A 24,881-nucleotide genomic window follows, 5' to 3' on the forward strand; every position below is an offset into this window, starting at 1 on the left:
GGTATCCAAGGGGGAAACAAGCTAGCTCGGCCCCCAGGTATGCTGTTTCTCCAGCCTTGCAACACTATTGCAAGCTGCGCCCATTTTTGTTGCCTTTTAGAATTTAAAAAAGACTAGTACCGTTGAAATGGTATAGCAAGAGGTGCGCATACGCATACGCCTCTTGTGCTTACATTCTAACAAGCTCTAAAGCCGACTTCACTGTTATAATACCCTATCTGCGGTGGTGCACCCCTTACAGGTGCTGGAGTTCTTTTTCTTTGTGTTTTTACTAACTAGCTCAAGCTTAAAAAGCTTCACTGGTAACAGATTATGCCAATTCATGTTGCTTTAAACATCGTGAGGTACAAAACACCCCTCGATTGTAGAAAATGTTCAGCCCACAAATACAAAATGCCTCCAATGTTGGAGGTCCCTTCATCTTTTTTTTTAGTTGGAGGTCTTTTCTTACCCCCTTTTTCTTACGCCCTTTTTCTTTACGCCCTTTTGCTTAGTTTCGAACACCCTAACTTGTAGCTTTACACCGTTCTGGGAAAAAGGGTGTTGAAATAACGAACACCCTTTTTGAAGGGTGTTGAGGTAGCTGGAATATTTGTTTGGTATTTATTAAAATTCTATAAGTTATGAAACACTAAAACTACCTCGTAATTAAAAAGTTTTTCAAATCCGCGTGTTTATTTGTATATTTTTATAGTAAAATCCATAATTCCATAATTCGCGCTAAAATGTCTGTTTTTTGCGAAAGCCCACCGACTCGATTGGGGGGGCTTTCTTCTGCTGGATATAAAAGCAAGAATAGCACATGTATTACTAAGTAAGTATGCACAACCTGTACCGCTTGTATCCCGTTGGTTTTCTCGCTCAATTCATTTGTGTTCCAAGTGTAACTTGTGCGTATTGACTGTTTGTGTTAAATGCGGCGCGCTCCGCCGATTAACATTGCCCCTGCGCATGCCATCACCTTAAAAACGGTGTGAGGCTGAATACCCTCATTTTAGGGTGCTGAGTATCCTCAACACCCTTTAATAAGGGCGTTGAGCTCAAGTCCCTTTTTTCCATATTGTTCTAGCTTCCTAATCAGCAGCTCAGGGTTTATAGTGTCGAAAGCCTTCGAGAAATCAATATATAGGCCCAATACTAACTTTTAATCTTCCAGTTGGCTTAAAATATGTTCTTTCTGTGTTAAGAGCGCAAGTTCAGTACTGAACCCCTTGCGAAAACCGAACTCGGAGTCAGATAACAACTTATGTTTGCCTTCAAAGACGGACATTTACTGTAAAATAGCTTTTTCCAAGGCTTTCAAAAAGACCGGGAGGATTGATATGGGACGCTAATTTCCCATGTCATTTTTGTCACCTTTTTTATGCAGAATGCCTACTCGAGCGACCTGCATTTTAGTAGGAAATACAGCCTGCTCCAAACATAAATTAAATATATTCACTAAACAAGGAGCAAGTAGGGGCGCAACATGCTTGATTGGTTTTATTTGAATACCATCGATATCTTTGGCGCTACTGTTCCTTAAAGTTAAAATTATATTTATGATCTCTGTTTCACTTACTGGAGTCAGGAACATCGAGTTACTGTTTCGTGGAAAGTTTGCTAGGTCCTTAGTAGTGGTGGTGTAGCCAACTTTAGTGAAGTATTCATTGAAAGCATCCGCAAGGGGTTTTCCTTTTAGCTCTATATTGTTTATCTTTATTGTAGAAACTTTTTCAGGCGCTATTTTGTCGTTCAACATCGTGTTTAGCTTGCGCCAAACTACATCCATCCGTCCTGCTGTAGCACTGGAAAGATTATCTAAATATTCACGTCGCGCTTTCTTTACATCTTTATCTAGACGATTACGATAGGCTTTGTATTGTAGTAGTATTTTGCTATCTTTTGTTTTGATTAACTTGTTGAACAAGTTATTTTTTTCTCGAATTCTCGCGGCAAGATCCGCACTTACGCACGGTTTTCGAATTTTTTTACTCTGCGTAACTTTTACTAGCGGAAACTTCTCCTGATAAAGTGGTTTTAGAATTTTCATAAACTCGTCGTAAGCAAGGCTTGCATCTACGCCTAAAAGAACTTGATCCCAGGATGAGTTGGCAATTTTATCATGAAACCCGGAAAGGCTGCCTTGCGTCATGTGTTGAACAAAATATGTACGCCGTGACTTCCGTTTGCTTAACTAACCTTTGGTGCATAGACATATAGGAAAATGGTCACTGAGATCTGAGATCAGTACACCTGATTTAATTCTACTTGCATCAATATTGGTAAGGAAGACGTCAATCAATGAGGATGAACCTTCTGTCACTCTCGTCGGCGTGTCAATTGTGTTTCTGACACCATAAGTATTCATTAGAACACATAGGTTCTTTGTTTGCAAAGAAGTATTCAGCATATAAATGTTAATATCCCCACCCAGTATAATATTAAAATGATTCATATTTACGAACGAGAAAAGCGTTTCTAGGTAGTCCAGAAAAGGTGCTATCTTTCCGTTTGGAGGCCGATAACACACAACCAACAAGTAGCTTTGCATGCGAACACTTAAAATTTCGAAGTCTTGGTTTAGAATCGAATACTCTTCGAGTAATTCACAATCGTACATATGTTTGACCAAAATACTTACTCCTCCACGCCGTACAACAGAACGATTTAAGTAGTACGTTTTATACCCAGCAAGCTGATACACATCTGTGCTATCTCTTGGCCATGTTTCGGTAAGAAGCACAGAGTCCAGTGGCTCGTTCATTTCCTCGAGGAGCAGATCCAGACCTAGTTTCTTGTTGCGGACCGATCTTATGTTTAAGTGGAAACATTTAAAAGACTGAAAGAACGATTGGCCTATATGATTCTGAAAGTTTTGTGGCAGGACGTAGGTCATCATTGCCTTAGGATTGCCGTTTTTTTCTGTATTGTGTACTGTTTTACGCGAGCTTGTCCAAGTCGTCCGCACTTCTGACGACTTGCTAGTTCAGACCGTCAGACTTTCGCACCAGAACTGGGTTTTTGCTGTGCCAGACGTATTTGTAATTTTTGACCTTTGCCCAGGTTTTAGCTTCGAACAGCAGTGCTCGAGTTCTTTTTTTTAGGTTTTCAAGAATGAAGATTGTGCCGTCTGTCTCTTGCAGTTTCTTTCGGTTTAGCCACCATGCATCCCTATCAGCCTGCCGAGCGAACCGGCAAATGATGCCTGCCGTTTTATCTTTTTTGGCTGGCAAGCGGTGAACTGTCACTACATCACTTTCCGTCAGCGCTGGAAGTTTGTTTTTGGCTGCCAGTGCATTTACCTCATCCAGTAGATTTTCGTTCAGAGTCTCTGCGATGCCATGAAATTCAAGGTTGAGGCGACGGTTCCTCCATTCGAGGTTGTCAAGGTCATCTATTAATTGGGCTACTTCACTGTCTCGTGCCTCAACCCATTCCACCCTCTTTTTTAGCTCCTTTACCTCGCGTTCGTTCTGCTCTGTGCGTCAGATCACGTTGTCATATAGGTCGCTTAACAACTGCAGTGCATCCTAAATACCATCAATCGTTTCCTTGAGTGGAAGTAGCTGGTCGAGCTTATCGTTAATTGTCTTCATCCAGACTTTTATGTCCATACTCTCATCCCCCGCGGGATTTCCGCTTTGTGCTTGTTGCAAAGTCTGCGAGCGCGTCTTCGAGCGTCTGCAAGTGCTGCAGCGCCAGGCCTTTCGATTATCATCTCCCTTTGCCCTAAGCGTGGCATCAGAAATTCTAGCGCATTTCCCGGTGCGATATTTGGAACCACACTCACTACAGTCAATACCTGGCTCACTACAATCTGTGCAACACAAAGAACATTTCAAAGTTGGAAGCATTGTCACAGTCGTTCGCACACCGGCGGCGGCAGCAGCAGCAGTAAAAAATTTACATATAAAGTGCAGACATGTGGATCTGACTTCAATAACCTGCAATATCAGTGAATGTGGCTTCAGATGCTGCTTCTTCGTCGCTGCCGCTGCCACCAATGTCACCATCCAGTTCTGTTCCGCCGTATTTGTAGCCTTCACCGTCGAAGTCAGCGCTCCGTGTCAGTCGTGGCGGCGCAGAAAGGTACAGTCCAGGAAGGTCCGCACAGCTCCGTAGTGCCAGCAGTGCGCACGTGCTCGGACAGTCGGTGTCGTGGCGTATCTGCAATATCAGTGAATGCGGCTTGAGATGCTGCTTCTTCGTCGATGCCGCTGCCGCCAATGTGACCATCCAGTTCTGTTCCGCCATATTTGTAGCCTTCACCATCGAAGTCAGCGCTCCGTGTCAATCGGGGTGGCGCAGAAAGATACAGTCCAGGAAGGTCCGCGCAGCTCCGTAGTGCCAGCAGTGCGCACGTGCCCGGACAGTCGGTGTCGTGGCGTATCTGCAATATCAGTGAATGCGGCTTGAGATGCTGCTTCTTCGTCGATGCCGCTGCCGCCAATGTGACCATCCAGTTCTGTTCCGCCATATTTTTTAGCCTTCACCATCGAAGTCAGCGCTCCGTGTCAGTCGTGGCGGTGCAGAAAGGTACAGTCCAGGAAGGTCCGTGCAGCTCCGTAGTGCCAGCAGTGCGCACTTTCCCGGACAGTCGGTGTCGTGGCGTATCTGCAATATCAGTGAATGTGGCTTGAGATGCTGCTTCTTCGTCGCTGCCGCTGCCGCCAATTCGTAATGAGTAGGTGGGGTATAATAGCCCTACTGAAAAAAATCAAACGATATATGAACGATAACTCGTATACGAGATTATGGGATCGTAAGGTGAATGATATCATAGGCTTCAACGATATCATTGAGATATCGTAAAAGCTCATCGTAGTAGCTCATCGTATACGTTGGATCATACAAGTCGGATCGTTGCAAGCGATGTCGTTCGAGTTTATCGTACAGATTTCGGTGGGGTGAGCGACAATATGTATTCGATGTGTGCGTGTCATACAAGCGTTAAATGCGCAGGTGTTGATATTGTGCTGTGAATGTGCTTAGATCCTTGCACAGTAGAATACGCAACAGAATACTTGGAAGCTGCTGCCTTTTCCCTTTTATTTCATGTCCCGCAGCAGGTTGGCCACATATCCGTTAAATGCTTTAAGCCGCTTCTCCGTGGTAGCTTCACTGTTCCGGTGTTTCATGAAGTAACCATGGGCACCTGCACAAAATGGAAAAAGAGAGGGAGCAGAGAACATGTGTTTAGAGGGTGCACGTGAACCTTTTGGTGTCTCACCCATTAATCAAGCGATATTACATACATGCTCAGTTAGTTGTACCACCTGTGAAGACTTTCCATGGTCAAATGAGGCTACTCTTCACAACTGCAGAAGCTGTGCTAACACACAATGCTATGACCACCAAACATCGTTGGCCCACACTTAAATGCAAGATTCGTCACATTTGGAGATGTGTCCTTTATTATTGTGCTAGCACAGTGGAGAAAGGTGTGGGGAGGGGCACCTAAAAAAAGCCATGTTTCCCTTAATCTTCATGAGCTTGAGCTCACAGCATGGCTGCAGGCTGATGCTAAGGTACGAGGCGCAAGCCTATACCAGCACATCTTTTATTGAGCACGGACCACCACTTGGACATGGCACTTGCCTCACGAGTTTATGTGGATGCTATGTTGTGAGAACAGTGCATTCACAATATTGTTTATTTTTCCCCTATCCCTGATCTTTAATAATGTGCAAGAATTCGCAACTACAATATAACAATTGAATCAAATAATGCAATATTTCATTTCAACTCAAACCGAATAAGACCTAGTGAAATGTAACAACAATAAACGATGAGGGACACAGAAGAAAATTCACAAGACGGGCGCTTCTCTGTCCCTCGTTGTTTATTGCGCTGTTACATTTCATCATGAATTTGTACCAACTCGCCCAAATTTCCATTTTGTTCGAATAAAACCATTTGAAAATTACGAACGAGTTCTCTCCACTTGGGCTTTCCTGCACTGCTTGAGTGACAAACAGTGAAACGGTGATGGAGCATTTCATAACCACCTCTCATCTCCTTAGTATTATTGGGCCAGCTCTGCCCCTTTGGCCATAACGCAATTCACAAAAACCGCAACAGTGAAATAATGGGAGGCAAAACCAACATGTATCAGAGGCAAGGGCCCGATATATGAGCCTAATGTTTGCAGCGACTTCTCGCTGGATTAAGTTGAGTGAGTATTTGATGACACTAGATGGTGGCTGAAACAAACCATTGCAGTCTCGAAGACATCAAATAACTTTGCATTTAAAATTAGAAGCTATTGCTGGGAATTCGTCACAGCTCCCAAAAATAAAGGAATTGCATCGCATATGACCCTCCTTCTCATGAAAATTCGGATCGTGTTAAAGCTTACAATCTATAGCTAAATGTATTGTTCTTCTAGGACACCTGCTTCAAGTGTTCGTGGCAAGAGCCGAAGGACTGTATGGAGAATGTTTTATGACCTTTAACGTGCACCAGTTGTTGCATCTCGGAAAGTGTGTGGAAAATTTAGGACCGTTATCGGCTTTCTCCGTCTTTCCCTTTGAGACGGGAAATAGAAGAATTACAAAAATGGTGAAGGCAACAAAAGGAGCTCCTTATCAAATTGTGGAAAGAGTTGTTCATCAGGAGCTAGAGGTTATGCTTCATTCATCACCTCTAGCCTCAAATGTGCAGTTCTTCTGTGAGCAACAATTACGCAATGCTCTTACCACGAAGAAACACACAACGCAAATGGGTAAGTGCAAACAAACAACTATTTATTCTTTGGAACGCCTCCAACAGCTTTACAGAAAAGAGAAGAAACAAACACTAAAAAAATAGGGCGGGGGGGGGGGGGAGGAGGAGGAGGAAATTTAAGGCCAGAAATGAGACGACGAAATACAGAAATTTTGACTCTGAACTATTCAAGTTGAATGCGCAGAAGCCTAATCATCAGAACCTTCTGCGCACACCCGGATTTACAGGGGCCAAGGTGCATCTTATAAAAGGACAGTTTTGCAACAACCTTAAGACTATGACGCGTGCTCACGTATTCTCCCAATGTGCCTGATCCCATGAAACTGGACTTCACAATTTTCCTTTTCTGCAGCTTGGGTGATCTGAACAAAACCTCGGTCTGCTCAAATAAAGCCTTCTATCCACACACTTTGCAGTGTGCGGCCAAGTTTCCAGGCCCGCTCGTCCGCTCACCTGTGTAGCGGGTGCTCCCTGAGCCTGGTGTTTAAGCACCTGCCTGGGTGTCCAATACAGCTTTTTTTGCAGTTCAAGGGGATGCGGTAGACAGTGCCAACTGAGCATTCAACAAATTTTGTTTTCTGCTTTGTGTCACACACTGATATTTTCGCGCTGTGTTTCCATCCTGATTAACCCTCTTACAAAGCCCTTTAATTTGATGGGGGCCGAGAAAACGACTCCAGCTTCTCGCTACGCTTTTAGCTTCTTTAACTTGTGTTAAAGGACTTTTTTTAGGGCTTGGAGGAAACAGCCTGCAGCAATGCTTCTCTTTGCTAGCTTTGGATGTCCAGAGTCAAAGGAAGCGTAGGTACCCCCCCTTCCCTCCCCCCCCCCCTTTGGTAAGACCCGCACGTGTTGGATGCTCCAACATGGATTTGAATGTCTAAATACCGCAGCCTACCGCTGTCAGGTGTCTCATGTTTGAACTGTAACCCCTCAAATGCAGTGTGAAAGTGCTCAAGTATGGCAAAAAGCTAGTAAAGAGAAGCATTGCTGCAGGCTGTTTCCTTCAAGCCCTAAAAAAAGTCCTGTAACTGTAACAGTGGGCACGCTTAAGGTCTAGTGGGTTTCCCACACAAGTTCTTGTGTCCACTGCCTAGAAGTGCTGAAGGGGGTAAAGCCAAGCAAGGGCCCAAAGAACAGCAGAGAAAGAAAGTTAGCCTGTACATACACAAGATAAAGAAGCTAAAAGCAAAGCGAGAAGCTGGAGTCGTTTTCTTAGCCCCCATCAAATTAAAGGGCTTTGTAAGAGGGTTAATCAGGATGGAAACACGGCGCGAAAATATGAGTGTGACACAAAGCAGAAAACAAAATTTGTTGAATGCTCTGTTGGCACTGTCTACCGCATCCCCTTGAACTGCAAAAAAAGCTGTATTGGACACCCAGGCAGGTGCGTAAACACCAGGCTCAGGGAGCACCCGCTACACAGGTGAGCGGACGAGCGGGCCTGGAAACTTGGCCGCACACTGCAAAGTGTGTGGATAGAAGGTTTTATTTGAGCAGACCGAGGTTTTGTTCAGATCACCCAAGCTGCAGAAAAGGAAAATTGTGAAGTTCAGTTTCATGGGATCAGGCATATTCGGAGAATACGTGAGCACGCGTCATAGTCTTAAGGTTGTTGCAAAACTGTCCTTTTAATAGATGCACCTTGGCCCCTGTAAATCCGGGTGTGCGCAGAAGGTTCTGATGATTAGGCTTCTGCGCATTCCACTTGAATAGTTCAGAGTCAAAATTTCTGTATTTCGTCGTCTCATTTCTGGCCTTAAATCTCCACCTCCCCCCCCCCCCTCCTCGTTCTTTATTTAGTGTTTGTTTCTTCTCTTTTCTGTAAAGCTGTTGGAGGCGTTCCAAAGAACAAATAGTTGCTTGTTTGCACTTACCCATTTGCGTTGTGTGTTTCTTTGTCTCCATCCTTGTATCGTAAGCCTAAGCAGCGCATTTATCTAACCCAAGCGTGATATGAACTAGCCCAGAGAAGTGCTTTAATCAGTTTGACAGCATTGATGGTGGTTGTCGAAAGAGATTGTGTGATAAACTGCAACATCGTCTGCGAAGAGATGTGCACGGGAAGATATGCAACATGGAAGATGATAAAAATAGATTTAAAACGTAGAGGACCAAGCACACTGCCTTGGACGACACCAAAATTAATGGGGGCAAAAGAAGTACAGTTATTAGCAGACGTTAAATTAAAGGGGCATTAAATAGGCTTCCGAAGGCAGTCGTTTCAAATACAAAATTGCTAGACAACATGTTCACGACAACGTATACCAAATATAACACCTCTGCGTAAAGCGAATGTAGCACAAAAGTGCAAGAAAGGTCTTCGCTTCTTTCCTTGTTTACCTGTCAATCCTTGTCGCCATTCTCACACACTCTGACGTAACTTTGCGACTCTGACGCAGCCTTCATGGCAAAGCTGGTGCTGAACACTACAGCGTTGCTTTTGGTGGCTTTCCTAAAATCTGCACTTAATCAGCGTTCCCAGCTATGGGGGAAATGCGAGTGCATGTTTCGGCGGTTCCGCCGAACGGCACTACAGCGCAGCTATCTTTGGAGGAACAAATGTCGATCGTCGCCATCCATTACACGAGCTTAGCTGAGTTTGTGGATATAATTCATTGTTTGCAAAGTATGAATAACACCGAAAAACACGGAGAGTCTCTGCAGGTGGAATCGCCGCTACAAGCGTGACCGCGGCAAGCCTCTGCCTGCACGGTCGACAAGGACCTCGATGTGCAGTGTATACGCGATATGGCATGAACCGCAGCAGTTAAAACTTGTCACTGCCCGCCAGAGGGGGACTATTGCTGGAAATCAGTTTACAAATGCATGAAAGCAGGAAATAGTGCACTGAAAGATTGCGCTGGTAATCGTCATCAGCTCAGCTTCGTAAAGTGGTGACTGAATAACTGCGACGATGCTAAGCCTTTTCTGCGCAAGCTAGAGGGACCTGCTCGCTGCAACAGCGCCACCTGCAAGAAATGCCAGCTAACCGCCAATCGTAGGTGGAAATTTACAGTCACAAGCGAACATGTTGTGTTTGGGACCCCCCTATCTGGCCGTCAAACACTCATTTCCGCCATATAGAAACATTTTAAAAGGATTGCGTGGCTTGATTCCATGCGAATTAACCCTTTAAACAAAGTTCGATTTCTCTTCCTGCACCTCCAGATTCTCTTAAATATCCCCACTAAGCAATAACATGCTTAAAATGCACAGCACTGCTTAACAAAAATGTTTCCAGTAACCAGAGGCTACAACACTGCTAACAGGTATACTTCATGACAATGGAAGTTTGCACAACGTGCAATAACTAACCTGCAAGTACATAATCGGTGGGTACGCTGAATGGCAGTAGTGCCTGGGGCCGAGGAAATGACGTGCGTTTGAAGGGGTGTGCCGAGTGACTTGGTGCCAGGTGACAGACGAAGGAATGGCTTTTCCTGGTGGCGAAGCATATGGAGCACCAAGGGAAGGCCGGCCGCAGCTTAGGTCCAGCAGGTGGAGTGTTGGTTGGCCAGGGGAGGCCCTGGCGAAGCCTTTGGAACTGGACTGACAGGCAGCCGACCCAGGACAGCCAGAAGCAGCACCTGAAGGTACACGAGCTGTGAGTGCACAGACAGTAGTTGAAATGCAAGAGAAGGCCACGCAAAGATCAAATGCTTACACCAAGCGGATTTTTAAGGACATTAACCTTCAAGGCAATAATAAGAACATTCCAGCAACATCCAAAGTGAAATTTAGGTCACACTAAGGATGTGTTTATTAGACACGCTAGTAATGCGATTGGGGTATTCATGATATATCCAAAGCTTACCGCTACGCTAATTTGCATTGAACGCATGCTAGCAGCTTATCTGGGTCCATAGCTTTCAATAGGGACTAGTGTGTGCTTGTTGAGGATCCTCTATTGCATTGCCTAGCTTGTCTTTGCAAGTTCGATTCTCCAATATAAATCGAGTAGAGTGCGAGCCTACAGTTTCCTTGTTAGTCTCTGTATGGCCTGCAATTTCGGGATATTAGGAAGTTGACAACTCGCTTAACTTTCATCACTAATTTACAACAATGCAGATGCCTCTAATATGGAGCCCCACAGTTCCCGCGAGCTGCTCCTACGGAATCAAGTGCCCGCTTTTTCGCATGTACTTCCAGGGCACCTCCTGTCCACGTTACTTCATCGTATACCGCAGGCATTCACGAGTGTGTACTGATCACAGCGTTGTGCCGCTCACGCGAAATTTCGACGGGATCTGCAGTCGCGAACGCAGATTTTGGTAGACACATAACGCAAAAACGCATAGGTGTTAAAGAACCTCGCGTTATGTCAAATAATTAGCAGCCCTCTACTATAGCACGAGCGCCGTAGTTAAGGTCTAGCTTACGCGTAATTTGATGCTGACTGCCGCAGAAACCGTGGACAGGTAAATCCAGGTCGCCCAGCAAGTACGCAAGTCCCCCTAGGATTTCAGAGAAAATGAGATGGGGGTTTAGTGAACCGCTGACCCATAAACACCAGAAACCGTTCCAAACAAGTACAGATTTATAAAACATGCCTACTTACCCTAGCAGAAACGATGTTTCCAACGTAAAATCCTTCTTCACTGTTGTCTTCACTTTGCGAACACCAATACACTTTGTTCGGAAGAAATGCCATCCACTTTTGACGCGCAGTCTTTTGAGGCGGGCGGCGATGATCGTTCTTCCAGTGCCCGTGTTTTCAACACATGCGTAGATTGGAAGGACTGACATCGCGTAATAAAACTTCTATAAGTATGATTTCAAATGGAAATCTGCAGATAAAACTGAAGAAATGCCCGCCAGCAACTCTAAGCACAGCATAGCACAGCACAAACGCGGAATTCTCACAAACGCACACACAATGTGAGACATAGTTGCCAGGCTGCAATAGCAGCACCTCTACGTTTGACGAAAGTCGTGACGAAAGCAGCACCTCTACGTTTGACGATACTCTTTCCCTTTCTGAAAGCTATAACAAGTTTATATCTTCGAATTGAGGTTTTCATACGCAGAAGTACATAGTAATGAATAACCCTGACATATTTACACTGATGATGTTAAAGTAGTTTCGATAGTTTTGACGGCCTTTATTCCGGTTAATTCTCGGCGGTTTCTTTTCCTTTTTTAGAGAAAGAGACGGAACAAATCGCCAACGTTGACGTGATTGGAAGTAAAGAACAAGCGCTTACCCTTGTAAAAAAAAAAGCTATTAAATTCCTCACAAACAAAAAAAAACAAAAAAAGTTTTCGCCGAGATTCGAACTAACGACTATCAAAACGCCAGGCGAGCATTCTACCACTGCACTATTTTAGCAGCTTGTTTCGAGTGAAGTTAAGAATGTAGTATAATTATCGAGGTGTCAACGGATATTGTTGCGTGTGTATTGTTTTGACTATAGTTTAGACATTTCGGCAGTTATAGCGCTTGCTTCTCTAGATCCGATCTTGCTGACAAGGCCGACTATGCTAGTGTTACTAGCGATTTAGCCAAAGCTCCCTTATTTGACCCAAGCAAAGCTATCGCAGATCATCCCCGATCTCTTCCATGCAAGCGACGGTAGCCACGAATGAAATGAAATACGCCACTAGTTTGGTAACGCTTGTTTGTCACGCACCGATCTTGCAGACAAGCCACATCATGCTAATACGACAATTAATGACAGCAAACCTGTTGTGTAAAACGACTGCTGACAGCAGCGAAAACCTCTGAGGTAGTTGTACGTGGGGATAGCTCAAGGCGCAACATAAGAAAGCAACCGAAGCGACGAACGACGCGAAAACCGTGATAGGTACAGCAAACAGGTACAGTGTGCGGCAGCGACGAGCGAAAAGAATGTTACAGGCCGCTCCCAGCGGCCCGTGTGAAAATAGAAGATAGAATCCCTGCCTACACGCCCTGAAATACATCTGCACAGCCGATTGAGTTTGTCGCTTAAGAAAAGCAACCAAGGCTGCAGCAATAAACTGTGCTTGCCTTGGTATGAGCCAAAGCATGTCTTGACATCGTTGTTTGGTAGGGCTTCTGACTGTTACTTACAAAAAAAAAAAGGGAAAATACAGTGTGGACAGTCAGGGCACAAATGTGTACGTCTAGCGTCTGTCATACACTAGCGTCTGTCATACACTGTTTTGGAGGATACGGCGCAACGTGCTGTTATAAAGAAACAAATACTTCACAGTGAACAGTTTGGCTGTACATGGTACGCTTCACTAAAAAAAAAAAATGCTGAAGCCCCAGCTTGTTATGTAGCTAATTCACCCCAGTGCTTTTATGGATTAAGCATGTCCCATCAGCAGCTGTTTTTAAATACTCTAATTCCTATTGGAGCATTGTAAAGTTTAAACAGGGATTTCTTCAATGCCCCCTCCCCACTCAAAATCCCCCCAACACCCCATGAGGAGAATTTGGACAACCCCCCAAAAGCGAAATTCTGGATGAACCCTTGTTTGAACTCAATTTGTGCATCTTCCAGTAAGGTCCTTAAAAACGTTTCCCTGAAGGAACAAGGGGTGTCAATTTCACTGAAAATGATAAATGGTGCTTTTTAGTTTTGGTCGGTTGTCAACATATAACGTCCTCAATAAGCATGCACCGGGGTTGCCCCCAAAACCGGTGCAAACACAGTGCCAAGTGACGGTGTGCACCTGGCACGGAGCGTTGATCGAGGACAAACTGAGCAATTCTACCCAAGCACCATCTCTTAAGCTAAGAAAGCAACGCATAAAAATGTTCACAAGTGGCAATACAGCAGCATAATGTACGTGACACAGCGCTACTAGAAAATGATATTTATTGAAGGGCAATGATTATGTGTACATTAAACCCATATCCGTCACACACGCGCAACAATGCACTTTCACCGCTTCCAATAAACAGCTTCATACGAGCTGCTTCTCATCTTCGTTAGAGCCATAATATGAGTGCCTGTTTCTGTCCACCCTTCCGCTTGATGGTCTAGGCACCCCAGTGACTGTTCATGACAATTCAATCGAACGAAGCCGATGCAAATCTCCAACTGGCTTGCAATTCATGCAGCCTTCTTTGCAGTACACGAAGTTCACGACTTCATTTACAATCTCTGGCCGTTGTTGATTCCGTGCGGAGCCCGTCACATCATTGCCCAATGGTTTCGCAAGCAAGTCATCCTTGTCTGCAACAACATACAGCTCCGTCCACCTTCACACAAGTGCACCGATGCGCCATCACCACCGTCGCTGCAGCAGATGGTGGAGGAAGCCGCTTCTCCAGTGTTGTTCGCAATGTATCTTGTGATTGCACCCCGGAGCCCCGTCGACTACCTCAGTGTGCGGCGGGGCAGCCAAAAACTGCCCCGCGACGGTGTGGCCCGGTTTATGGAGGACGGATGGTACACACTAGCACAGTTGATCGAGGATGAAGAGGCGCACCGGTGCGCCCCGGTGTGCACTGGGGAATCTACGGCGCCATTCACCAGAAATCTGTATGCAGTTGTCAACGGGTACAGCAATATCGCAAAAGAGAACGTGCCTAAGAAACATATCCACCTTTATGTCTAGCCATGCACACCACCGGGTTGACAAACGCTCTGTGAGAACAAAACTATGAAAATGACTATGACTAAGAGATGCAACAGGAAAAAAATAGAGTGGAGGGGGGGTTGTACCGTGCCATTTACAAGCAGGCTGTACCAGTTGCTGACAAGCACAGATGAACACATGGCCAAGAACAAAAACGAGGGCAATAGGAACTTAAGCACTGCAATTTACTACGAAGCCCTCATTACGAAGAGCCAACAACGTTATCCATGAAGATGAAAAAGTGCAGTCGTTCAGTATCTTTAATTTTTGTTAATATAGCAAAAAAATGCTGTATTCAATGACCTACTTTGCACATAGTCAATTCTCGTTGTTGCAAACTTGACGGGACATTGTAAGTTTGTTGAATGGGCAGAAGTCATCATAAATATCACTCTGGCGAAGACAAAAGTGCACTTTATGTTTGGACATAGATTTTAATGACATTTTTCAGCATTTTGAAGGCTAAACAAACAAAACCAACTGAAAACAGAGGTGAAAAGTCCACAACTAGTTAATTCGTCTTCTACTGCTGACCAGAACTTTCAGGGCCTATATAACAAGATTGGTCATTTTCAACAAATTGGGTCACGTCAAAAATGACAGTTTTGAAAATGACCAAAGTTAATACGGTCTTTGAATACTGAGTAGGGCTAAGAACAATGCTCTACACTAACGCTTTGCTTTATTTCGAACGTTTGTTTAGTAGCAAAACATTCTTTTTTGAGGTCTTGACATTCTTACATTAAATTTTCTACTGCTTAGGGATATTTGGACACATATTTTGAGCAGGTGGTAATGAAGCAGCAGATATTTTCTAGTGTGGATCAGTGCAATTTATGAATTAACTAAATGACCGAGTTTGAATTATGCACCCTGTAGAAACATTAGAGAATAACAGGTTAAAGAATTTGAATTTTGTGTAAGTAAACTCGAGAGTGCAAAGTGTCAGCGTTTGTAATGTACTTTATTTTGTACTGTACTTTTTGCCAGTGCTGACGAGGCAGAATATATGTTGTCTGCAATATGTTACAGAAACCACAGGTCACACTGGGCTAATTTGTGCGATATGTCACACGTCGTAAGACTACCTTGAAGACATACTGCAGAAATTCTACGACTCATCGTTGAAATTTTATATCATGAAGGTGTTGTCGATCTGTTTTTGACATGTCGTTTCACTCTATGCGATAACAGACCTTTATGATATCGTAGCACATCGACATGTCATAGAAGGCCTTCCGATGTCAAAGACATGTCGTTGAAGTCTTTGCGACATCGAACCTTTACGATGTCAGAGTACAACGATAAGTCATTGAAATCCTTACGATGTGAATGACATGTCATAAAGCTTGTTCGACATCGTATTGAAATCTCTGCGATATCGAAGACATGTCGTTGAAATATTTATGATATCATTCATGTCGTATGGATATCGTTGCCATATTTTCAGTAGGGAGGAACTGGACGTCCATTGAAAAGTTATGAAAGATAAAGCTTGGCAACAAAAATAATTTTCCGCAGAAAATATAAAGGAAAATCCGGGCCTTGGCTTTCCTGCCACCATAAGGAAGAAACAATAAATTAAAACCGGTATCATGCGTTCACTATTGGCTTAAAAATCATTGGTAGAAAACTGAGAGAGAAAATAGCTGTTAAATTCTCTTGTTTTGGCTCCACCAACGGTAATGAGGTTCACGCTTAAAAAGCGACAATATTCCTTTTATTTGTAGTTTGGATCACTCATATTTCGGGTGAAGGTTGCTAACTTCAAAGCAGCGGGTATATCTCAGAGCCGCACAATACAAAATCCCAGCTTGCGCTTACCAGCTTCATTGTTTGTATTAAAGCAATATCAAACCCGTGGCTGATACGAAAGGGGCGACGATGCCACGCTGCAACCCTCCACTTGGCAGTTCGAGGACAGCAATATATTGAAACATGCTTGAATATTGCGCGTTGACTGGAAACTGACGTCACGCATCAGCGAATAAGTGAAAGGCAAGGAACAAGACGACGAGTGCGACTAGAGGTAAAGAAGAGGAGGTAGACGACGTTCCAGCTCTGAGTCTACGAGCAGCGCATGATTTTCTGGGCACAAGTTCACCTTGTAAATAAACCTTTTCCAGTCCTCATTCGTATAGTTACAGAAGTGGTGGAGGTGCTGGGTAAATGATACCTGGTCTTACGGACGCGCCCAGCACCCGTAAAAACATCCCGATCACTCCTGTTCATGAGCGCGCCAGTCGCCGCCTGCAAGGACTACCTGCGGAGTGCGAGCCGTTGCTTGGTCGGACACCCAAGATGACTAGACGGGATGCCAGCGCAACACTCACACCTCCCAATGAGGCGATTCTTCAGTACATCTTCCAGCAACCTCGCACACCTAAGCCTTTCTACGGGGAAGCCTTCGAAGATGCGGAGGACTGGCTGGAACAGTTTGAGCGTACCGCCAACTTCAACGGCTGGAATGAACAGCGCAAGCTGAACAACGTTTATTACTCCCTGGAGGAAGCGGCCCGAACGTGGTTCGAGAACAACGAAGCCGACATGTCTACATGGCAGGAGTTCCGTCAGCGGCTACTTAAGACCTACGTTAGCGTCGACCGCAAAGAGAAAGCTGAGGCTGCACTACACGCGAGGATCCAACGTCCCAACGAGTCTGTCGCCATGTACGCAGAAGACATGGCGCGCTTGTTTCGACGCGCAGACTCATCCATGGCGGACGACAAGAAGGTGCGGCACCTAATGCGTGGTGTGAAGCAGGATATTTTCGACGGGCTCGTGAGGAACCCTCCACGCACGACCTCCGAGTTTATTGAGGAGCCCACCGCAACTAAACGGGCACTTCAGCTGATGTCACGGCAGTACTACCGAGCTGATGCCACCATTTCCAGCGCAAAGTGCATGACAGGGCTGGGGAACAACTTCGACGACCTTCGCGAACTGGTGAGAAAAATCGTGTGAGAAGAGCTCCAGGCGCTCCGTGCAAATCAAGCTTCACCTCCGACAGTGTCCATCGCTGAGATCATAAGGGAAGAGGTGAAGCAAGCGGTGCGGATTCCTGAGCCGGCGGAGCAATCGCTGCCTGAAGAACCGCGGTGTTCGTACGCAGCCGCCGTACGGCAACCCTATTACGACGTACCCCCGGCCGTCGCCAGCATTGCGCCCAAGCCGCTATTCAACCCCAGGCCTCGTAGCAACCTGTCGTACCCGCGGGAAATGCCCCCACGCAAAAGTGACCTCTGGCGCACTCCCGACCACAGGCCACTTCGTTTCCACTGCGGAGAGGAAGGACATGTCTTCCGTGCATGTCCCTACCGTCGTGCCGGGTTGCGAGGATTCGCACCGAATGCTCCGCGTCCGAGAAATGGTGAGCGCCCGCCGGAGATAGAAAACTACCTCGCCGAAGCCATGAAGCCTTCACGCCACGACGCTCTGAGTCCCGTTCGCCATCCCCTATGCAACGCCGATCCCTCAGCCCACGCTTTGCCCCGAATTTCACCGACCGTTCATCTCGCAGCCCTGGAACACGGGGAAACTGAGGTCAGCGACCCCGGGAGGTGAGGCCGCTGGCGTCGACATGAATCAAGATCCTTCATTGCGACGACGACGACGACAACTGCGAGATTCGGCTGGCCAAACGCATAGCGGGAGCTGCGCCACTGAACATGTGACATGCGACGTATTTGTACAAACCGACAGGTGCGAGATTACTGCGTTGGCCGACACTGGTGCGGACCATTCCGTTATGAGCCAGACGTTGGCCACAGAGCTGAAGAAGGTGCTCACTCCCTGGGCTGGCTTGCAGATCCGTACTGCAGGAGGCCATTTGATCACCCCTGTGGGTACGTGCACGGCGCGAATCACGATCCATGGATTCACATACATCGGCACCTTCATCGTGCTCCCCGATTGCTCAAAAAGTTTAATTCTTGGTATGGACTTCTTACAAGAAAACGGCGCGGTTATTGACTTGGAGAAATTCACTATCACCTTCTCCACAAAACAAGCCATCGGAGGGAGCATCGAGCACCGACGCGACACGGCTTTACGCATCGCTGACGACAGTGTCATGCTTCCCGCTCGCACCAGCGTGCTCGTCAAAGTAAAGAATGACGCATTCCATGACTGTGAAGGAATAGCCGAAGGAAACATGAGGTTACTCCTGGATAAGGGTATCTGCATAGCGAGGGGACTTGTCGAACTGAAAAATGGGTGCACATCGGTTTTGCTCACTAATTTTTGTAATGAGCGTCGACATCTCGCGAAGAACACCACTATCGCGTTCATCAAAGAGGCCGTCGACGTCACGCATCTAGCTACACTGGGAACGGCGCCACCGGATTCAGTGACAGCTGACGTCATGCTACTGGTCGAAATTAACCAAAACCTCTCGGCCACTCAAAAGGATGCTTTGATGAGTCTGGTGCGCGATTTTTCTAATTGCTTCGCCACGACGTCTAAGGTTCGCCAGACTCGCGTGGCGAAACACCGCATCATAACGGACGAATCCGCCCGACCTGTTCATCAGCATCCCTACAGGGTGTCCCCAACGGAGCGTGAAGCAATTCAAAAACAAGGGAAGGAGATGCTGAATGATGACGTTATTCAGCCGTCTAAAAGTGCATGGGCCTCACCCGTCGTGCTCGTCCGAAAAAAAGACAACACTCTCCGTTTCTCTGTGGATTACCGAAGATTGAACAGCGTGACAAAACGCGACGTCTATCCCCTCCCAAGAATTGATGACACATTAGACCGCCTGCGCGACGCCAAATTTTTCTCTTCCCTGGACCTGAAATCTGGATATTGGCAAATTGAAGTTGATGAACGGGACTGTGAGAAGACGGCATTCGTGACACCGGACGGCCTCTACGAATTTAAGGTGCTTCCTTTCGGCCTATGCTCTGCGCCGGCAACGTTCCAGCGCATGATGGATACCGTTAAAATGGCTAAAATGGCAGACGTGTCTGCTATATCTCGACGACGTCGCTGTCTTCTCTAGCTCGTTTGAAGAACACCTGTCACGGCTGAGACGTGTTCTAGAGGCCATCCGCTCTGCAGATTTAACAATAAAGCCTGAGAAGTGTCACCTGGGCTTCGAGGAGCTTAAATTTCTCGGCCATGTTGTAAGTGCCGCCGGCGTTCGGTCGGACCCCGAGAAGCCGACTGCCGTCGCTTCTTTTCCTCGACCTACCGATAAGAAGGCCGTGTGACGCTTCTTGGGACTTTGTGCCTACTACAGGCGCTTTGTGGAAGGCTTCTCAAGAATTGCGGAACCCCTCACGCGACTTACAAAAGATGACGTTCTATTTCTCTGGGGGAAAGAGCAGCAGGAGGCATTTGGCACGCTGCGTAGCCGCCTTCAAACTGCGCCAGTTTTAGCTCACTTCGATGATGCCGCTGATACGGAAATTCGTACAGATACCAGCAACGTGGAAATCGGTGCTATCCTTGTCCAGTGGCAAGCTGGCGTAGAAAAAGTTATAGCTTATGCGAGTCGCGCCCTTTCCAAAGCGGAAACAAATTATTCGGCGACCGAGAAGGAATGCGTCGCCGTCATCTGGGCAATCAGCAAATTTCGTCCATATTTGTACGGCAGGCCATTCAAAGCAGTGAGCGACCACCATGCCCTCTGCTGGCTCGCGAGCTTGAAGGACCCATCGGGGCGACTAGCTCGTTGGAGTTTAAGGCTGCAGGAGTACGACGTCACGGTCTTATACAAGTCCGGAAGCAAGCACAGCGATGATGACTATTTGTCACGGGCACCAGCTTCCGCGGGTTCGTCCGAAGGGGACGAGGACTTTCCCTTCATCGGGATCATCCACAACACGGATATGGCTGACTGCCAGCTGGCCGACGCGGAGCTGCGACCACGTATCGAATACCTGCGAGATGACACCGTGGTGCCGCCCCGCACCTTCCGTAGGGGAATAGCTTCGTACTGTCTACGTAACAACGTGCTCTATAGGCGGAGTTACGACGGCAGTAACGAGAAATTCCTGCTCGTCGTACCATCAGCACTACGTAGGGAAATTTTGCAAGCGTACCATGACGAACCTATGGCTGGACACTTAGGCGTCACCCGCACGTTTGCCCGAATTCGCAAGTACTACTGGCCAAAACTGCTAGAATCGGTCAAACAGTACGTAAGAACATGCCGTGATTGCCAGCGCCTGAAGTCACCTCCGGTAAAACCAGCAGGCCTACTCCATCCGCTAGACCTCCCCGCCGCGCCATTTTGGCAAATCGGAATGGATATACTTGGCCCCTTCCCGACATCAGCCTCGGGGAATAAGTGCATCATCGTGGCCATGGACTACTTAACGCGCTATGCCGAGACAAAGGCCCTTCCCCGTGGAACCGCTGCAGAGGTCGCGAATTTTTTCCTGAGCAACATCGTCCTCCGACATGGTGCGCCTGCCATCGTGTTGACCGATAGAGGCACCTCTTTCACAGCCGAATTCCTGCAAGAAGTCTTACGCCTAACGCACACTACTCACCGCAAGACGACTGCCTATCACCCCCAAACAAATGGCCTTACAGAGCGTCTTAACCGAACCTTAGCTGACATGTTGTCTATGTATGTGGACCTGAATCACAAGACATGGGATGAAATTCTCCCGTATGCGACATTCGCTTATAATAGAGCTGTGCAGGAAACGACGCGATTTACGCCGTTTGAGCTTGTGTTTGGCCGCCCAGTCACGACAACCCTCGACGCAATGCTCCCCGTCGACAACGGCATGATAACCGGCACCGAAATTGACGACATCAAGCAGAAAGCGGAAGAGGCCCGTCAGCTCGCTAGATTCCGCATTCGCAAGCAGCAGAAAACGGACGCTCGACAATACAACTTGCGACGACGACTCGTGGAATACCGACCCAGCGATCTGGTTTGGGTGTGGGCGCCTATTCGCCGCCGCGGGCTTTCAGAGAAGCTACTTCGGCGCTACTTCGGGCCCTATAAAGTTATCCGCCGTGTGTGAGACGTCAACTACGAGGTTCTACCAGAGAGCGAGGCACCAATTTCCCCTTGACGGCGGCCACATGCTGAAGTCGTTCACGTGGTGCGCCTTAAACCGTACCATGCCCGGACATTTGACACTACCAGTTGACCTACTGTGCATGCACTTATTTTTTTTCCTTGTTCCGGTCCCGTCTTGTGAACCTGCGTTTCCTCCCCCGTCCGTTTGTTCTGTGAACTTCTTTTGTTCCCTCGTGCCCGGCGTGCTAACGGCATCGGGTCGATGCCTACCGGGAGGGGGGAGTAATGAAACATGTTTGAGTATTACGCGTTGACTGGAAACTGACGTCACGCATCAGCGAACAAGTGGAAGGCAAGGAAGAAGAAGACGAGTGGCACTAGAGGTAAAGAAGAGGAGGTAGACGACGTTCCAGCTCTGAGTCTACGAGCAGCGCATCATTTCTGGGCACAAGTTCGCCTTGTAAATAAACCTTTTCCAGTCCTCATTCGTAACCATCGTTACAATATGCTCTATTAGACCGTTCTATAATAAAACAAATGTGACACCATCCGTAAACTTTATAATGTAGTTACTTCAAACGGCTGCAGGTAAACCTTCTCTCCAGGCGGTTCTTTGTTAAAAGCTCCGTCCTTTCTAGATTTAAATTACCCTGCTCGCTCGCACACCACTACCGTTGTCCCAGTATAATTCATAAGCTAAACCACTAAGAGCTCGCTTAAAAAAGCTGACCAACCTTCCCCCAGAGTTTCTTTCCTTCCCACTTGTTCCCTGCGCTCCCTGGCCGACATAGCATGGCCTTTACTCGCAAACTACTTTCTTACATTGGAGAACTGACGTGACGTCTATTTTTGGGCGACACCGCCTCTCTTAGCGGTGGACGAGTGTGATGACCCGGCCAATAATTCGAAAACGGAATACCGTGTGTATTTCCGCGGACACAAATTCTTCCTTGCAGGAGTAAACAGACAGACAGTTCTTTCAAATCTGCATGAGACACCAATTAATAAATGCTTTTTGGATGAAGTAAGCAGCGTTTCAGTATTTACTTCGAAATGCGCTTAGTTTGCGAACACCATACTCATGTAGCTCACGCGTTACAACAAAACAATTTGATGTTTCGGTAGCACGCATACCATGTAGTACACAAATGAGAGAAAGCCCACGGTAAACAAAAATCTGCCAGCAGAGCTACTCCGCGAGACAACCAATTGTGGAGCTCGATTCTGTAACACTCAGAGCGGATGTTGGCAATTTCCTTGATGCATTAAGTGTTGTTATCTCAAGCACATCAAACACCATTTTTATTTGTAGGCGGTTCAGCTTTCCCGTTTAAAATAGACCGGCGTTAGCAATACGTTTCATTCTCAGTGCCTTCTTTCTATAGTTCTGACGAGACATGCAATATTAGGCCAGCAGGTTTTCTTTTATACAACTGAGGCGACATCATAGGTTTGTGAAGAGCATGCTTCTTCGCTTATTACTGATCTATGTTTGGCTGGTATTTATAAAATTTTGAGTATTTAAAATGTGATGCCAATTCTCCATCTAGCACCACCTCTATAGTGCACGTGATAAGGCGGATGTCAACGCACCGCTGTAGCAGTGGGAACTATTGTCCCACTTGCCAGTTTTCTAGCTTTACATCGTTCTTAATTCTTTTGTGTGTGCTGTCTGACACTGCTACACGTTCAATAAAATCGTTGCGGTCGTAAGACTCCAAAGCTTAATCCGTGACTCCCGATTTCAAAAGGCTTTTTTTTTAAACTTCAATGTAGCACTGTCTTTTTTGTACCGTTATACGCTTGCTACTACTTTCAAACCAGTACGGGCTTGCCTATTGCGCCCTTCAGCCAAATGTGCCTATTTTATACAGTAAGTGGTAATCCCCCAATTTGTAGGCAATTTACGGTAACCGTTTTTCCCGCATGTGCCGAGCCCTATAAGCAAGGAACAGTATAACAACAGCACTGGTCTGCCCTACCAGCCCTTGCTTTTTCGCTCGGCAAAAGACATAATTATTTGGCTTAAAGGGGCCATGAAAACAAAACACACGTTTGTTTTATTCGAAAGATTTCGTGTTTTATGGTGCCGCAGTGCTTGTTCCGATACAAACGATGCTTTATTCACTGAGAAATTAATCAATTTAAGTTAAAATTGTGATTTTCCCGCTAAATGTTGTGTTTTCGTGGTCTGCAATGACATCACAGTACACTGAAATCAGAGGATCCGACCGCTCTGCAGCCTAGGGTCCCTTGATTCACACGTCCGCCGTACAGGGTGAAGACACGTATACGCTGGTGCCTCCATTTTGGATCCGTCGCTCGTCACCGAAGCAGGTCGCTGTATCAAAACCGGGCTAAAGTTATCGCCACAACGCGGTTTACTGGCGAACTTTAATCATGTTATCTGTTTTGCGTAGCTGGGTCTCGTGGGAAACGAAAAGAACAATGCGTTGAGAACGTTGACCCAATTGCGGCGGCACGAGACTGTTCAGAGGCTGCATCAAGGTATTCGCGCGCTTGCTTATGTTGATGATGATGATTGCTATTGGTTTCCCCTTTGAAGCGGGGTGATGACATGTCACCTTACCAAAAAGGACTAATATAATCATGTTTTACACTCTTGGTTTATTACTAGCACTGCTTAGGGCAGGCACTAAAGCTTATTAGGCCCGAAATACTTTCTTTTCCCTGTTACAGGTGGTAACTGTCCTAGGCAATATTCCCCTCTCTGCTTTTCGTCCACCAGCATTCTAATCTTCTTTTTGTCCTCTCGACAGCCTTGAAGTTAACTTCCTCTCTGATGCCCTTATATCCTAGGGCTTCTGGAAGTCCAATATTCCCTTCATGTCGATTTGGATGGATGGATTGTAGATTTGGATGGATGGATGGATTCTAACACTATGTGCCGCATAGTTTCTGTTTCTTTTCCGCAGACCACACATACCCCATCATTTTGTGAATACTTCCCCACAAAACTCTTAGTTCGCAGGCAACCTGCTCTAGCCTCAAAAAGCAAAGCACTGCCCTGGGAATTATCGTAGAAATTTTCCTTCCTGATGTTCATTGGTACTGAACCTAGATGACGCCACCACACCGTGGCAAGCCGTTTTCTGCCTTTGGTTTGATTTTGACCGTATTTAAACCTAGTTTGTTTCTGTTCTGGGAGAAAATCGTTTCGTGAAACACAGTGCTCGGTCGACAAACATGGTCCCGTAAGACCCCGTTGCTTGCGTCAATCGGCCAGTGTCGTCTGAGACAACCCCAAAGCCCCGCAGTGTTGTGCAGCTAAACAAATCGCTGTGCCCACAGTACCAACAGCAGCACGTATCAGTACTTCTATGTTTACATGTGCTTTCGTAAGTTCCGCCGTTTGTCCCACCATTCTTATTGCTTTAAAAGGAATGTACTCTAAATTTAAGCACAAATAGCTCGCTCTGCAAGCTTATAAGCTCAGCCTAATTTAAGTTTGCTTTTGCCGGCCTCCGCCAATCGCAGAGCATTCTGGTATGACATCTTAGGTTCTGTAGCGGGAAATGAGCGAGTGAGTCGCATGACCATTTCCTTTTTTCCTAATTATATAGCTTATTTGAGCGAAGTGCATGTTAAAACT

General features: G+C 46.4%; 1 protein-coding gene across 2 annotated transcripts; it reads right to left on the minus strand.

Annotated features, from left to right (window-relative positions):
• Window positions 1-4,689: 4,689 nt before the first annotated feature.
• LOC144152649 (uncharacterized) lies at window positions 4,690-11,566 on the minus strand. Of its 2 annotated transcripts, none has more exons than XM_077684015.1 (3): window positions 11,270-11,566; window positions 10,027-10,298; window positions 4,690-5,137 (listed from the first exon to the last, which is right to left on the minus strand). In XM_077684015.1, exons 1-3 carry the CDS (start codon window positions 11,455-11,457, stop codon window positions 5,031-5,033), a joined length of 567 nt encoding a protein of 188 aa, XP_077540141.1. In that variant the 5' UTR covers window positions 11,458-11,566; the 3' UTR covers window positions 4,690-5,030. The 2 variants fall into 2 exon arrangements, with proteins under 2 accessions (XP_077540141.1, XP_077540140.1); XM_077684014.1 differs by having other exon boundaries at window positions 10,027-10,313.
• Between the last annotated feature and the right edge of the window lie 13,315 nt (window positions 11,567-24,881).

This window comes from Haemaphysalis longicornis, unplaced genomic scaffold (assembly GCF_048455015.1).
Source record: "Haemaphysalis longicornis isolate Haplotype H1 unplaced genomic scaffold, Haemaphysalis longicornis Haplotype H1 scaffold_9, whole genome shotgun sequence".
Lineage (NCBI taxonomy): Eukaryota > Metazoa > Arthropoda > Arachnida > Ixodida > Ixodidae > Haemaphysalis > Haemaphysalis longicornis.